Raw genomic sequence first — 15,852 nt, 5'->3', positions numbered from 1 at the left:
CGCTGAATGTACCGCAGTCCGTACTTATGGTGTCCATTCACTCATTCCATCCTACGGGATATTATGGGATCCTCGCAGAGGGGACCGCAGTTTCTGCGTGTGTCTCGAGTCCCGCAATGCCCCACAAGCGTCACGCAGGATTTGAGTTGGGCCTCAGTTGCTTTGCTTCCTTTGTTCTCAGGTGGCTTTCATCTCCATCCAGCAGCACTTGATATTTCGCGGGCACAGACCTTTGTGGATCAGATCTCTGGACCCATCCCGCCTCAGAGCTTCACACGTTTATTATTTTAGGAAGAGTGGCGTTGGATTGCCCCCGAATGTGGGCATCTCTCAGTTACTCACAGCTCTGCAGGAGCCTCGGAAAGAGCACGTCGCATCCACAGGCTTTCTTAGCCACGTCCTGTATTTTCCTGCCGCATGACCGTACTCGGAGCATTGCACAGCGTCGAAACTTCAGTGATCTGCTGAGCGTGGCTCGATCGCGCACCAGGCCTTGTGCAACAGTTGCAACCAATGTTATTAAACGTCTTTGTCCTTCGGCGCTGCTACAATGTAATTTATGTGGCGCGCGCTTCTCTGCTGCCTGCGCCTCTCAGCCCGGTCTCTCTGATTCGTTTGGGGCCGCTGGCGCCCCCTCCACCTTTTGCACTGTGCGTCTTCACCGGCCCGTTTGCCTCACGGGGGCCCACTCCGTTAATGGCACCGCGTCCACTTTTTTAGTTATTTCCACCCTGGATTCCTCCCGACGTTCCGCATCGTTCACTGCGGGGCCCCCGATACTCCCAGCAATGGCCTGTCCCGGCCACCCGATTGCTCCAATTCCTCAAGGTCCGCTGCCCTCCCGGCTTCTCGGTCCTCAGTCCGCTCGCAGCACCTCACTGGCTCCTCCTCGCAATCTTCGGACAGGCCGTCTCTGCACCGAGCTTCCCTTCTCTTTGTTCTCGCGCCGGGCCGGCCGCCATTTTCTATTCGGTGTCCTCGCGTTTCACCTCCGTCACTGCTGTTTTCTCCACATTTGCCGCATTACAGTCCTGTTTCACTCCAAAGGACGTTTGTTCTGCGCAGCGCCTGTTCACACAGCAGAAAATGCTCCTCCAGTGGCTCGCGCTGCAAGTTTGGCATGTGCAAATTACAGGATCATGTCCGGATTAGCAGGAGACAGCATGAGTCGCGTCCTAGCCCATGGCTGCCAAGCCACGCCCCCCTCATCCCAACCATCTTTATGCATATTTGAGCCAGAAACAAAGGATGGGCATTGCCAATGGAACAGAACTTACAAACGAAGACTTCAACAATTACTTGTGTATTATTTTTCTTGATTGTTATATAAACCTTCTTCCATTTCCAACGCTTGGAAATAGATTGGCAAGCAGAAAACGCCGAGATGTGGCAATATCTTAATATAGGCATCCAAAAGGTAGATTGCAGCTTAGATGCCAACTTCACAGTGGGCTCGAGAGTTACTTGTTTATTGCTGATACTACCATGGCCTGCACACCAAAATGTACATAATTTGCATAGCTCCACCCTCCTCACTAAAATGCGTTGTTAACCTTGATGATCATCCCAGCGTGATTGAGTGTCCTTGTTGACCTAACAAACAAGATGCCCATTTACCCAATTTCAGTTTCCCTGATGCAATACCACCACAGAGCCACCACCTGCTGCTATTCTATGTCCCTGATAGTACACTCGCAGACTCACCTACATCACAGAACATCACTACACTAAAACACCAAGCACTTTAAATTAAAAAGATTGGATGCTTCAATCATTCTCAAGTTAAAGGGCATTTTCTAGTCACACCATGTTAGAAAAGATTTTATTTTTTCTGTTCTCCCTAAATAGACAACTATGCAACCCTCTCACTTTTTGCTGCCGTTTTAAACGTTTACTGAATTTTGAAGGTAAGTGAAGACTTTTTACATCACTTACCTTGCTAAGCGCATCTGCTTTTGGGGGCACTGATCCGTCCTTATGTCTATCAGTACAGGGGAACTCTGTTCTTAATTGGGAAATGTCTTGTTTGTTTTACACTGCACACATCACCTTACAGCGAGGAGCGAAAGGGATACTTTGTGTTCATTTATTTTTGTTAACTGACATGATGTACCCAAAATGGGCTGGTTACAGCAGATATTCTATTGTGTTTTTTTCCTTCATATTCTCGCATGCACTTTTGCATTTTACTTATGCCTTTTAGAGTATGATGTACTCTAAAACACTGATGCTGCAACATTTTTGCCTGTCCTTTGGCCATCTTGTATTTTGGGCTTCTTCCTGCCGTCTCAGGGCCGGATTGGCCATATATGGTAAGCCCTTTCCCGAGCAAAGCCTCAGCTTTCCCCGGCAAAGTGATTGTATTTGTTTGTGGCTGGATGTAGGGGCTAGGACTGTCTGGTCCCAGTCCACATCCTCAACAGAGTATGTCTGTTGCTGGGCAGATGTGGTGGCCAGAGGCCGTCTATGATTAGACAGCCCCTGCCAGTTTGAATGGTGAAAATCCTTACTATTGGTGGTTTGGAGGAGACAAACTCGAATCCTCGGTAAGAGAAGGACTCCTGTAGGCTTTCTTCAGATCTACAACCTGGTTGAAGCAGTCACCTTCCCCAGTTAGGACTTGGGGCTCCGTCAACCCTCGACTTGTGAAAAGGCCTCTGCCTGCACTCACATCTCTGCAGCACTAAGAGGGGGGCCTCCCAGGACAAGCTTCTTTGTTTCCGCCTTGAGTGTCATTTTCAGCATTTGTTCATCGTGGACATCCACTGATCTCCGCCTGCATCGTGTCCTGGGGTTACTCGGATGTCATCAACAAGGTTGTGGTTTCTTCATCGTGCCAGGGCCTTCCAGCTGGCCAATGCCAGGAACGATCACACCAGAGCATGGAACCGCTAACTAGCTGGAGCTAAATTTCAACACTAAAAGTGAACTCTGCACCAACGAGCCCTACAGAACCTACAATGGAACCAATACATGAAGCATGCGCTTCCCAGGGATTTCAGGAGCCTTTTAAGTAGTCTCGTAGTGAATTGGAGTACAAGAGTTAAGTAAACATACCTGTTCCTACCCCCTACATCCAGAGGGTTTAACAGGCGTAAAGTCCTTGCCTGACTGCGTTCTTGCCTGACCGGGTGTTATTTTTTTTAAAAGTAATTTATTGGTGTTTTGTATTAAGCGCATACAAGTGCAAACATATAAACTGTATACAATAACAAATAGAAAAAAAAAGGAAGAAAAAAAATAAATAAAAAATAAAAACATGAACATAAAAACGACAGTCTTCATGAGGTGCGGTACATGTCTCTCGGGTGAATGTGAGTAAAGAGGAATCGCATGTCTCGGGGAACCGGTGGAGTCTTCTGTGGTATCAAGCGTTCAGTTGTGACATGCCTGACCGGGTGTTATAGGGTTGTTTATTGTGTTTTAAAAGGCTAAGTGAGAGAAAAAACATCAGAGCCTCATACTGCCAATGGGAAAGAAGAGTCGAAAAGAACTGCCCTAACCCCACAGAAACCAGAGCTCAGAAGCGCACATACCCAAGAGAGAGCTGCTGCAGCCATGCACCAGAGCAGTGAAGAAACCCAAACAGCGACCAGAGCCGAGTCTGCTATCAAGCTTGCACCATCAATAACAGGTACCCTAGACCATCAAGGAAAAGCAAGGGGAAAGGGAATAACCTCTCCCAATCATACCAAGACGGCCCACGCGAACTAGGACTTTTCACTTCCTGCGCCAGCGAGCTCGTGCAGAATAACTGGGTAGGACATTTCACTGCATATACACGTCCTCGGGTGGGAAGGCAGGGCCAGATTGCATAGGGAAATGCTGCCAATTCTCACAGGAAGAGGGCTACTTAGGCAGGGGACAGGAAGCAGGAACTGTGGCTTTTTTCGGGTGAGGTCAGAGGTGGGGGACGAACAAGACACCAGCAGGATGAAGGAGGGAGTGAACACTTGTGGAGAAGATTTGTGGAGCAGGTGGGATTATTAGCTTCGGAGTGACAGTGGTTCTGCAGTTTGAGCGACGAGTGGGTAGATAAAGTAGAGTAATGAGTGAATGTGGAGTGAATAGTACCGGCTGAAGGACGGTGGTTGAGTAGTGGACGGAGGAGAGTGGCAGCGGAGGGAGGAGAGTAGCAGCGGAGGGAGGAGAGTAGCATTTGAGCAGAGGAGAGTAATTGTGTGGAGGAGGGGAGTAGTAGTGCAGAGGGAGAGACATGTAGTGGAGAGGGAGGAGAAGTAATATAAAAGATTGGAGGCGAGGAGTGAACGATCAGAGGGATGCAAGCTGGTTGGGAGGAGTAAGGAGAACGGTCTCCGTCGTAACAGTAGAAGGGAAGAGGTGCATGTGGGCGCGACTGAAGCAGCATGAAACTAAAAGATTAAGTGCAAGGCACGTTCAAACGCCCATTAGAACACTAATCATTGGTTGAAGTAGAGACAGTTAGGAAGTCCATACGCGAGTTTAGCTAGCCTGCTCTCATGGAACCACCATTAAACGAAGGCAAAACTTGGACGGTAGGGGGTCAACATTTAGTAGTACTAACCAGGGATACGGGCAGCTTGGTTTGGGAGGCAGGCTTGCAAGATGAGATGGGGACGGTATTATGCACCACAAAATAAAAATAAAAACCCTTTAACTTTCTGAAAGACTGGGTGTTTTCTGTGCCATCTGTGAAATGTCCTTACATATTACATCTCTAAATTGGTTATAACTTACTTGCTCTGCTACACTGCAGTGTTCTATTGCTGATCTAACTGTTTAAATGTAAAGTACTGGCGCCCTCTAGCCAGGGCACATCAAAAGTGCTCTGTGTGTGCTCAACAGAACCCTTCACCACTCTCACACTCTCCCAAATCTAAGACTTACTGCTGAGTCACACTACCTCGATAGAGTGAGTACACATTAGTGTCTTTCACAGTTCACCAGAATAGAGTGGACTTTGCATTGTATCAATAGTTGCAAACACAGACCAAAACGAATCCTGAAGCAGGAAAACTCATTGTCATGAAAGATGCACGTTAGCAATGTGAAGCAGCCATGAGATACATGGTAAAGACGCACTTGAAAAATGGAAACTGCATAACAATGTCCTACAGCACCAGCTTGAATGTAATCAAGACTGCACCAAAAGGAGGAAGCCTTCAACCACATGCAAATAAGTTGCAATGAACAGTGTTAATACATCTGTTGTTTAAGTTACAGTCATAGGGGTCTTCGTTCATTGCATGTTAAAGACATTTAGGTAAAGGGTACTTAAGAAAACAATCACTTGACTGTAGTGTGGGGCTTGCATTGCCATATGGCCACATGGCAATGCAAGCCATGGAATGTTGGAAAGTGTGGAACCCTGGGTTCCCTCAGGGTTCCCTTGGTAGAAGTTGGGAAACTCAGGATGGTATTATGACTGGAAGTATGTTATCACCTATGCTGTCCCCATCCCTCTAACCTATTACCCTGAAACTGGAATAAAGTTCATCTTCTTTCTTACCTGTTGGCTCCTGCTTGGCCCCTTCATCCGGTCTGCCATCCCTGAGGTAGAACACTACACATTGGCAAAGAGGTGGCTAATTCATGATGAAATGTGGAGCCAATGATGACATTTGGTACCCATGGGGGCTTGATGTTGGTAGAAGCCACTCGTGAGAAGGGGATCCTTGTGGCAGCCCTGCTGAGGCTCCATGCAACGTGCCCTTGGAATCCAGGGCCAGGTGTAACGACCCCGCTGCAGCATAAAGGTATGGTGCTGGGCATATACATGGGTCCAGATTTCCCAATGCCACGGGATGCAGATAAGTAATATGGCGAGTACCTCGGTATGTTGGATGGGGAAAGTGAAGATTAATAAATCTGCTCGTGTAACTGAGCGTTTCACTGCCACTACAGCCTGGAAGTGAGCAGAGCTCTGTTCCATTGAGTGCTCTTTTGAGAATGATGACGTCTGTGTAAACGCTGATGGTACTGGCAATTGTTGGGATGCCGTCACTGAGTTCTGGGCTGAATACATGGAGAGGATGATGACATGGGTCCAGTGGCGTCGCCAGGAATCAAATTTAGGAGGGGCACAGAGGGGGCCAAAGACAAAAGTAGGGGGGGCACAGACAAATTTAGGGGGAGAACATGGTCACTGTCCATCTTAGGTGGGGGGCGCAAGGGGGGGCACAGGGTTTCACAGTGGGGGGCTGGCCCCCCCCAGGCCCTCCCCTAGCGACGCCACTGCATGGGTCCAGTGGCACGTGAAACGTGTCTAAAGAACTGACCTCTGCACGTCTTGCGTCGAGTTTGCCGTGAGGCACACAAATATTGAAGGAAGCGATCACCCAGAAAGATTAACTGACGTAGTATAATTGATTAAACATTATGAGGGATCATTTATCAAACACTTCGTGCAGGCGATGTGAGCGAGTAGGAGTGCTCACTGAATGTCAAAGTGACGACCTGCTCTGACTTTCGCTGGACTAATGAAGTCGGACAATTATATTATCTTGATGTTCTGTGTTTTCACTCACAGTCGTGCGTACTTTTTCTGAGAGGGAGAAACCGAAGATTGATATCTTGCAACAGCTGACTTTCTACCATGTCTGGCTGGGCAGACACGATCTGAGAAGTGAGAAGCAACCTCAGTTGTTTCGGATTTCAGGAGAATCTGTTTTTTTTTATTGTTTTTTTTTAATGTGCATGTTGTTTCTTTTAAGATGGACACTTGGAGTAAAACATTAATTCGTGAGTCATTTCGTTAATACTGTATTCTAGTTAAATGCAAATACCATCTAAATGGATTTAGTGGGATGTGTAAACTGAATGGCCTTTCCTCTGGTTGATACGTTGCAATTCTGTCGTGCTGTGGTTTTGTGGGGCAGCGGCATAGTATAATGCCATTTAAAACATGTATTTTATAATATTTGTCATTCGGAAAGGCAATTTTCAAGAAATGTGTGTCTGAATTGAATAACATTCTCATTTCTCTGTGAGAGGTGCCTGATCAACATTGCTAACAGGGAACCCGGATTGCATTTTATTGCAGAAGTTTGAAATTTGATGCGTCAAACCCCATATCATGTGTGATGATATATGTACGGAATGTGAATTCACTGATTTATGTTTTGTATATGCGAGCTGCCATTTATTTAGGTGATGAATGAGTGTGATGGGGCGATGTGCCCAATATTATACATTATTATTCTTGCCATTTGTGTATGTGGTGAATGATAGTGAAGCAGAAATGTGTTATATACAATGTGTTATATACATATACATGATTCTTTTCCTTGCTTTTCTATGTGCTTTTTGGGAGTAGTGTAGTAGTGATACCCTCTGTCGTGGTTGGCTGAGTCGGTTTACATTTGGTGTGTGACAGGATCCCGGCGTGAGGTTAGGTTGGTTGCATGTTTGGCTTTTTATAGGTGGTTGGGAATTTCTCGGTTCTCGAGTAATGGTACGCTATGTATGGATTGCGCACGTGCTTGCGAATGTACTCGGATGTGGCGGGCGGGGTAATTTGCTGATATGGTTCTGGATGTTGTATAGTGTGGTTTGTGCTCGACAGTGGCAGTTTCGAGATCCGGGGGTGGCAATCCTGGACAGATGGTGGTATGTTTCTGTGATGGTTTGGAATGTTAGCTAAGCGATTGTGGAATACGTTCTGATGGTTGCGAATGTGGTGTTGTTGAAAGGAGGGTTGTGGATGCGGTTTTGCTACAGTGAGCTTATGTATTGCTGTGTACGGGATTCTTTCTGGTATGGTGTGTATGTGTGTTTACCCCTTTCTACAGTCTTATAAAGAAGGGTGTGTGTAGTGTGGGGCTTGCATGGAAAGTTGGCAAGTGTGGAACCCTGGATTCCCTCAGGGTTCCATGGATAGCAGTTAGGACACTCAGGATGGGAGATATTACTGGAAGGATGTTATCACCTATGCTCTCCCCATCCCTCTAACCTATTTCCCTGAAACTGAAATAAAGTTAATCTTCTTTCTTACCTGTCGGCTCCTGCGTGGTCCCTGCATCCTGTCTGCCATCCCCTGAGGCTGCACACTACTTTGACTCATAGTCCCATCTGAGATAATAATGTTGGCCCAAGGATTCAGCTGGTAAGCAGTGGCCCTGCACTGCCACAACAATTCTTAAAGAGTTACAGGAAAGCCTCAATGTGTGGCACTGTACCAAAACATGTGGAGCAGTCGAGATACTGCATACAAGATCTATTTGAAGCATCTCAGGCAGCGGGTGTTTCTCTGCCCTAAGGCAATACATCAGGAGTTTTACCGTTGGCTCTATAAGGGTGCCTTTCATATATCCAAGGCACTTTACGTTTCACATAACAAAAATAGCCTCAGAAAATATATCTCACAATTAGAATAACAGTGATAACAATACCAGAGGAATAGGAGCTGGTCCAACCCAGTTGGTTGGCACCCCAAGCAGATGATGGTTTGGCGTGCGACAGGCCTGGAGGGGGTCTCGTTGGAGCAGTAGTATTCCTGGGTACCTTCCAAAGTTCTTGTGATAGAGAGGTTTGGGTGTGTGAGATTGGGCCTGGAGACCATGTAGACTTCATATCTGGCATCTTGCCTGCAAGAGAAAAAAACAGAAGCATAATATTAAGAGTAGAAGCCCAACACTGTACACACAAGACATGCCACGGCAAAATGAAAATCTAAGACAATGTTTCTGCAGAGGCAGTCCTCTCAGACAACTTCTTAAACTATTGTGTAGCACGGACTATAGACTTCCAAACGCAATCCTCCTAACTTGGAATTGCGGCCCATGCCATACAATCATCACAATCAAGCTTGCAGGTATGTTCTACCAAAACAAAACAAAAAATTATGCTATTTATTCCCACACTGGCTGCCCACATTGTTCTGGATGTGAGAAGCTAGTACTACTGTTCCCTTTGTTATGCTTTGTGTGCACGGAAAGATTGCACAGATATAGCATATGGTGCATCTGCTCTGCCTGTGAGGGAGGGGAGTGCCCACTGATCCGTCTCTTCAAATCATTTGAGTCAAAAAGAAAAGGCAAAAAGTGATATTTTCCTGAAAAAATTACCCAATTTCTTTAGTGTGCAACATGTTTACATACACATAATAGACATACTACCATACATTCAGCAGATGGGCTATGGAGGAGGCCAAAAACGAATCCATTCAGGAGGGGTACTTGACAGTTTCATCAAAACACTAGTAGTCAGAAAAGGATACAATTATACTAAGTCAGGAGCATATGCACATTCTGAGGTAGGCAGCACTAAGGGAGCTTGTATGTTCTCTCCACAACGATTTGACAACTGGACTCTATTGGAAGACTTAAGGCTAAACCAGATTTTCACCTCCTGGATAGGAAGTGTTCTCCAAACAACAATGTTCAATCTCCAACAAGTTGTAATCACCTCAGTAGTTCTGAGATTATCACAGTCATCTGAAGTGTACACAAACTCCAGTAAAATATACAAAAATAATCCTTTGGCGTTTGGAACCTGACCTTGTTAGGTGCTACTTTGGTAAATAGGGTTGAGCACTAAGGAAAATTACAGGAAGGACTGAAGCCAAAAAAAAGGTTCATGACTAGGAGCTAGAGTTTTAGAAGACAGCTAGGTAGGGTTATTCTGAAGGGGAGAGGAAATTAAGGGTGGGTTGATGAAAGCAGGACAGGCGCTGTTCATACCTGCAACACTAGGTGCCGATGCAATGGTGTTGACAGAGCTAGAGTAGCTGGAGGCACTGGGAGGCCAGGCATTCAGAGGCTGCAGCGAGGCATTCTGGGATGTTGTTGGGGATGACCCTGCAGAACCAGCAAAGAGGTGGCTAAGAAAGATGGATGTGGCAACACAAGCAAATTAAATGCCTGTTTTCGTTTTGTTTACATAATTCCGTGTAGTTTTAATGAATAAACACTGATACCTCATGCCAGATTGTTATTATCTGTCTTCAGGCCTGGTACGCAAAGTATTATCCTGCAATAGCATCCCATTCTTGATTTACAGCACCCACTAGCTATCAGTCTAAAAACAACTCTAAAAGTAACTCAGACATATCCTATTGAATATGCAGATATAGTGATGAGACAGAACACAGCTCTATAAAAGCATCACAGTGGAACTAAAGCGCAAACTACTGTTAAGTGACCTGTGCACGATGGAACCACTGCCTCCCCCTTAAATTTGTGGTATAAAACCAGTATTTTATCTTATGTGTTGAGTTCTAACCTCATGATTTATACAGATTAGAAAGTAAATGTCACCCTAGGTAGTGTGACGAATCGTGGGTATTCGTCCTTTCTTCCCAGGGGAGGGCGCTACCCCCTTTGAGGCTAGGGAGGTGAGCCCGCTCCACAAGACCCTCCCTATGGGTATGGGCACAGAGACGACAATAGGAGTGACTTCCTCTTAGGGGACAAGGACTCCCATTAAAAGGAGAAATTCACTAAACACAATATCATATCTGCCTATATGTGACGGTATCATACGAAAATACTAAATAATTTGAAAATAGCAGTAACAAAAATGTTGCAGATACGATACAGTGCGTGGCAGTACCGGGGGTTGCTGGGTGTCGCCCACATCCGTATTTGCGGGAAACACAACGCGAACAGGGTCGGGGGTTGTGGCAATAAAGAAAGACAGAGGACAATAATACATTTTTAAAAAGTCTCGCAGGATTACAGACACACCCCGGTAGGGCATGAGAAAAGCGAGCAGAGTCAGGCGAAAGGAGGCGAGCAGAGACGTTACATGCCAAAAAAGGGAAGCAAGCCGTCAAAGAAGAATCCCGGTAAGGAATGTAGGGAGGTTCGGGGAGGCAGATGTCTCGCCAACAGCAGTTTTGGTGCATCCGGCGACTCGAAAAGAAGAAAAAGAACAGCTCTGCTGCGCTACGTGATTCATGCGTGCCACCGTTTTTTAATTCAGAATTTTCCGATTCGACATTTTCAGTGCCGCAGTTATCACATAGAGCCTATGGGACTACCTGCTATGAAGACTAATCCGTCATCCTTCGGTTTGGCTTTAGCCAATGTGGGAACAAAACAGCCATATCAAGTAAAAAGGAGATGTGAATATAACTGGGATAAGTGGCTCTTGTGAGGAGAGAGAGTATGGTATGCAGGGGAAGCCTCTTTACGTGATTACGCCTTGGAGAGGTGGAGCAGAGCCAAGTCGCGGAGCCTATGACATTTGGAAGGACAAGGAACGCCAGAGTGAGACGCCAGAGAGCCGATGAATCCTGCAACGCGAAAACCATTGCCCGAATGGAGATCAAAGACCCGTGCAAGGTGGTGGCACGACCATGGCTACCTCGTGGGGGGCGAAATGCCCAACGAATGACGCCGAGACCACGGTAGATGGAAGTTCTGCCAGCAACCTGCAGCCTGAATTCGTAGATGATGTCCTCCGACAGAGGAGCCGAGAACGCTACACTGGCAAAGCCAGGCACAGAGCACCGAGAAGCCGAATACCCTAGTGCGCACCAAGCCCAGCAAGGTTCCCCCACACCGGAAAAGGTATCAGGGAGTACGGGGAGGCAGGAGGCTGCCGAAGCAAAATATTGGGAGGAGAGAAAACTCTCAGTCACAAGTATGAAAGTCGAATAACAAGGGAGCAGAATTGGAGATTTCTGGAAACATTACAAAGAGTGGCGAACAATGCTGTTTTGGAAACAGAAAGTGGAAGTGAACAGCCTGGGAGGAAGAGAGAATCCCCATGGGTACTGAGGCTTGAAGAGAGAAGGGAGCCCACTGTAAAGAAGTATAACATATATTGTAAAATCAGACTGTCAAGGGAACAGAATCAAAAAAGAGAATCTGTTAGGTAGGTATTCCCTTTTGAGTGAAATTCTCCCCACTAAATTGTGTGTCTCCCAGCATTTTTGCTGGACTGTTGGATTTTTGGACTGATTCCACTGAGTGAGTGGGAACCTTTTTCATACTCACTCATTCTTTAATTACCATTGGAAGCCTTTTGAAGTCTTTTTGATACTTTTTAATGGAGTTCTGCTTTCCTACATCTTTTCTGGCATCTGCATTTTATTATTAAATCACAGAGCACTTTCCGTGCAGTGTTGCTGGGAGCTCCTTGTGCTTCCCTTTTTATTTTACCTGTGTTAACACATGTTACCAGGGCAGAGGGCCACTGTTTGTCGGACCTGTATTTTATTTTGTGAGATCAGCGCAACCACCTCACCTTAAGTGGAGTGCTGAGGGGTAAACACGGTCTCCTTTTTCTCGCTTTTCCAGTTACTTTTAGTTACTGTTCCAAGTTCGTCTGACAGGCTGGTGGCAGTGTACCTTTTTACACTATTTTTTGTGGACTTTTGTTACAGGCTGCCTTCGCAGCTGAGGTAAGGGACACAAGGGTCAGCATTTGCGTAAAATGGTGGGTGTACTTTAAGCCCTGTTCTTGATGTCATGGTCTTTCTTGAGCATTCTTCTACTTGCCTGAGTGAGGGGAGTTCTTGATGGGCCTTTGGTGGGCTTCCATTGGAAAGCCTGCTAAGACACCCCAAGTGCCTAGGAAGTGGGGGAGGTGACCGGAACGTCCCTGGTCTTTGTCCTGCAATGTGCCTGCTTGGAACCAGTTTGTGCTGGGAAGCTGGCTGTTCCCAATGGACAGCCACCCCTCCAAGTTTGAATGAATGCATGTCTGGTGGGCTCAGCAAGTTTACCTGCATAATAGGAGAGGGCCCTGGAGCTAAAATTCAGAGTCGACCACTGGACTGAAGATCCAAAGAGAAATTCGTGGGAGGACATCCCCAGCAACTTCCAGTGCCCACCAGAACCGCCGAGTGACCGCGGCCGACCCGACCCCGAATTCCAAGCGACGGGGACGAAATCTTGAACACAACTTCCTCCCCTGATATGGTGGGCCCAACCAGCCTCAAGACCGCCTGCATTTTGTGCCATCCCTCGAAAAGCTGTGACCTCCCGGGCCTGCAATCTCCCAATACCCTGTGCCATTTTGCAGTGCATCGTCTTGTGAAGCGCTGTTTCAGTTGAAACCTTGTGGGCGTCCCTCTGGTCCTGCGAAGACTCTTCCTAGACGTCCCATCAGCTGAGTTGAGAACCGAGGACCGGAGAGAAGTCTGCCGGGCGACAACTGTTTGTCGCGAAGCCTGTGAAGGGCTCCAACGTGCCAGTGATATGAAGATCTGCTTGGTGTCACACTGCAAGAGTGCAACTGTCTGATCCCTCCAAAGTTCCTTCTTCAGTCACCAAGGTAAAGAAACCCGAATTGAGGTCTCCTGTCGCCTCCCCATGGGGATAGTCCAGGGGTATTGTGTTCTTCATTGGAAAGATAATGTCCCGCTGCTAGCTACTTACCTGGGGCTGTATTCAGCTAACCGTTGCATCCCTCCAGGTCCTACCTTGAGCTACATTGGGGTGGACAACCCATTGTGCTCTACCTTGCATTTGGACATGTGTCCTTGGGGCAATCTGTCGAGGGAAACTGTACATTTCCTTGCAAAAGCAAACCCAACTGTTACCAACCTGCAAACCTGAAGAGTTTCTGCTATACTCTGCTTTCTTGACTTGTCTTCCTCAGCCCTTGGCCACTAGTGCTCCAGTGTCACCTCTGAATTTGTGAGACTCACCTAAGACAGGGTTGGATTTCCAAAGATGGGCTAAGTTAAAGTTATAAAAGGTTTTCAAAGTTTCTATACGTTTGCTTATGTGTTTCAGGAGGTTTGCTCATGTGATATATTACCATTATTGCTATTCTGAAGTATATAATTCTGTGAATTTGCAACTGTTCTATTATATTATTGTTTGATAGTACTTACCTTACTTCAATGTTACAAGCATTAGTGTGTGTAAATTATATACATAAAAACCTATTTTTGTTATATAACTTCTAGTGCGTACAGAGTTTCCTTGACCTAAGTGTATGCTCTGAGTTCTGTGTGCCTCACTACACATTCCTTGACTAAGTCTTGCTGCTCAGCCCTTGCTACCAATCCTTTAGGTAGTTCAGACTGAACTTCAGGCGTGTAACCCTGTTCACTAAAGGCAGTCTTGTCCCAAGCAGGACTTTAGAAGAAACCCTTTACAGAATCCAATACCAGGAACCCAGGAGTCTTCATTTGGATAGGTTCATACAAAACCTAGGGTTTGCAAACCCTCAACAATATTTTTACTTCCCGATTACAGACTTGCACCTTTAGTTAATTTAGATAGGCAGGACAATCCCTTTATTAATAGGAAAAGATAGAAGTTTGTCATATATTGTAATTCAAGAAAGGTAACATACCCTCAATGTGTCAGAGATTGGAGGGAGCCGAAGGACAACATCCCACAGTGCTGGGCCCGGAAGGTACAAGTTACTTACCTGTACCTCTTGTACTCCGGCATGGGTCTTGCATGGATTTACATGCTCATGAATATTCCCAGTCATCAGGCTGGGAATCCTCAGTACAACTATAGCATTTTAGCTTTAAGCTAAAACCTGCTAGTCCCCTCTATAGCTATCAGTGTCACTTTGGGTCATACTGCCCCACCCAATGGCATTCTTCCCCCAAAGCTCCACCCCTGATGGCCATCTTCAGATTTGGTCATGCACGTAAATTGAGAGTATGAACCAAGAAGAGCCAGAGAGGGGAAAGAGGGAGGGTTCGCATGTGATACATGTGAGCCCCATGCCGGAGTACAAGAATTACAGGTAAGTAATTTGTTCCTTCTCCAGCATGGGGTCTCACATGGATTCTCATGCTCATGAATACGATTACACAGCAGTGCATTTACACAACCAAGAAAGATGGCAAGGCTCACAGAAGCAACACACTTACCCCTGGAGCAGACTCAATTCAAACTAACAGGTTGTGCAGCACTGCTTGGCCGACCCTCCTTCCCCGGAATCCCTGTCGACACAGTAGAATCTTGTGACTGTGTGGGTAGACCTCCACGTAGCAGCCATCAGATGTCGAGCAAGGTAGCACCAGAGAGAAACGATGGCTCTAGTAGAATGGGCTCTCAGATGACCTGGAAGAAGTCTGTTGGCTAGACGATGGCAATGCGTGATACGGCCGGAGAGCCACCTGGAGATGGAAGCTTTAGACACAGCCTTCCCATTTCCCACAGGTCCTAAATTGACGAAAAGTTGAGAAGTCTTTCAAAGGAGAAATTACTTACCGTAATGTTCTTTCTATGGATTCTTCTTCCGCAGATTCCTCGACTGAAAGATATCCCCATTCAGCTCTGCTGCTCGGAAACGATTTCGACAGTGGGCATAGTGGACCTCGACTCGGCCGATCTGTCTTGCTTGGTGCTCGATCGTTGGCTCCAGACAGGATGTCAGGCGTCGTATATATACCACGTCACTATGTGCCATAGCTCAGTCCCCCTTTTTTCCAGTGCTTCAACGCTGCCGTGGAAAAATGATGGGATGCAAGGCTAATCAGCCTATAAAAAACGGAACAATGGGAAACATCCCAAAGGGGGGAAAGCCCGTCAAATTAGTAAATGGAAGGATTATTGTTTTTTCTTTAAAGAAAAAGAAAATGGCTAGCCAGATAGAAGCGGTCATCTCAGAGCCATCACCAGGTGTCCCTTTGCTTAGACAGAAGCACAAAGCCATACAAACTTTCTGACCAGGGATGGATGGATGGATGGATGGGTGGGACCTCCTTCAATGAATTGCTTTTCTCCTGCAGATTCCTCATCTGATAGACTCTGCCAAGCAGTTTAGATGACCGAGGTGGGCAGAAAGTCTAATAGCAGATTTTGCAGCACTGCCCTACCACAACGTGCATCCAGGCAACGTCCAGACAATAGTGCTGGTAAATATGTGCAAGGATGACTATGTGGCAGCACGACAAATGTCCCTAATGGGAACTCCCCCCTGTAAGGCTGTAGAAGTCAAGACTCC

The 15,852-nt window shown here is 46.5% G+C and overlaps 1 protein-coding gene across 11 annotated transcripts in view; it reads right to left on the bottom strand.

Annotated features, from left to right (window-relative positions):
- TNRC6C (trinucleotide repeat containing adaptor 6C) overlaps positions 1 to 15,852 on the bottom strand; it is a 1,467,646-nt gene that overhangs the window by 86,280 nt on the left and 1,365,514 nt on the right. For 7 of the 11 annotated variants that reach the window (XM_069654647.1, XM_069654638.1, XM_069654641.1 and 4 more), the window contains 2 exons: positions 9,663 to 9,779; positions 8,373 to 8,567 (listed from right to left, as the gene is read on the bottom strand). In XM_069654647.1, coding sequence (XP_069510748.1) covers positions 8,373 to 8,567; positions 9,663 to 9,779 — 312 coding nt within the window. The remainder of the gene's footprint in view (positions 1 to 8,372; positions 8,568 to 9,662; positions 9,780 to 15,852) is intronic. The other 4 variants (XM_069654649.1, XM_069654644.1, XM_069654645.1 and 1 more) reach the window with 1 other exon arrangement.

The sequence above is a fragment of the Ambystoma mexicanum genome, chromosome 3q (assembly GCF_040938575.1).
Source record: "Ambystoma mexicanum isolate Mex_15411 chromosome 3q, UKY_AmexF1_1, whole genome shotgun sequence".
NCBI classification, from domain to species: Eukaryota; Metazoa; Chordata; class Amphibia; order Caudata; family Ambystomatidae; genus Ambystoma; species Ambystoma mexicanum.
This window is presented reverse-complemented; position numbering and strand designations above follow the sequence as displayed.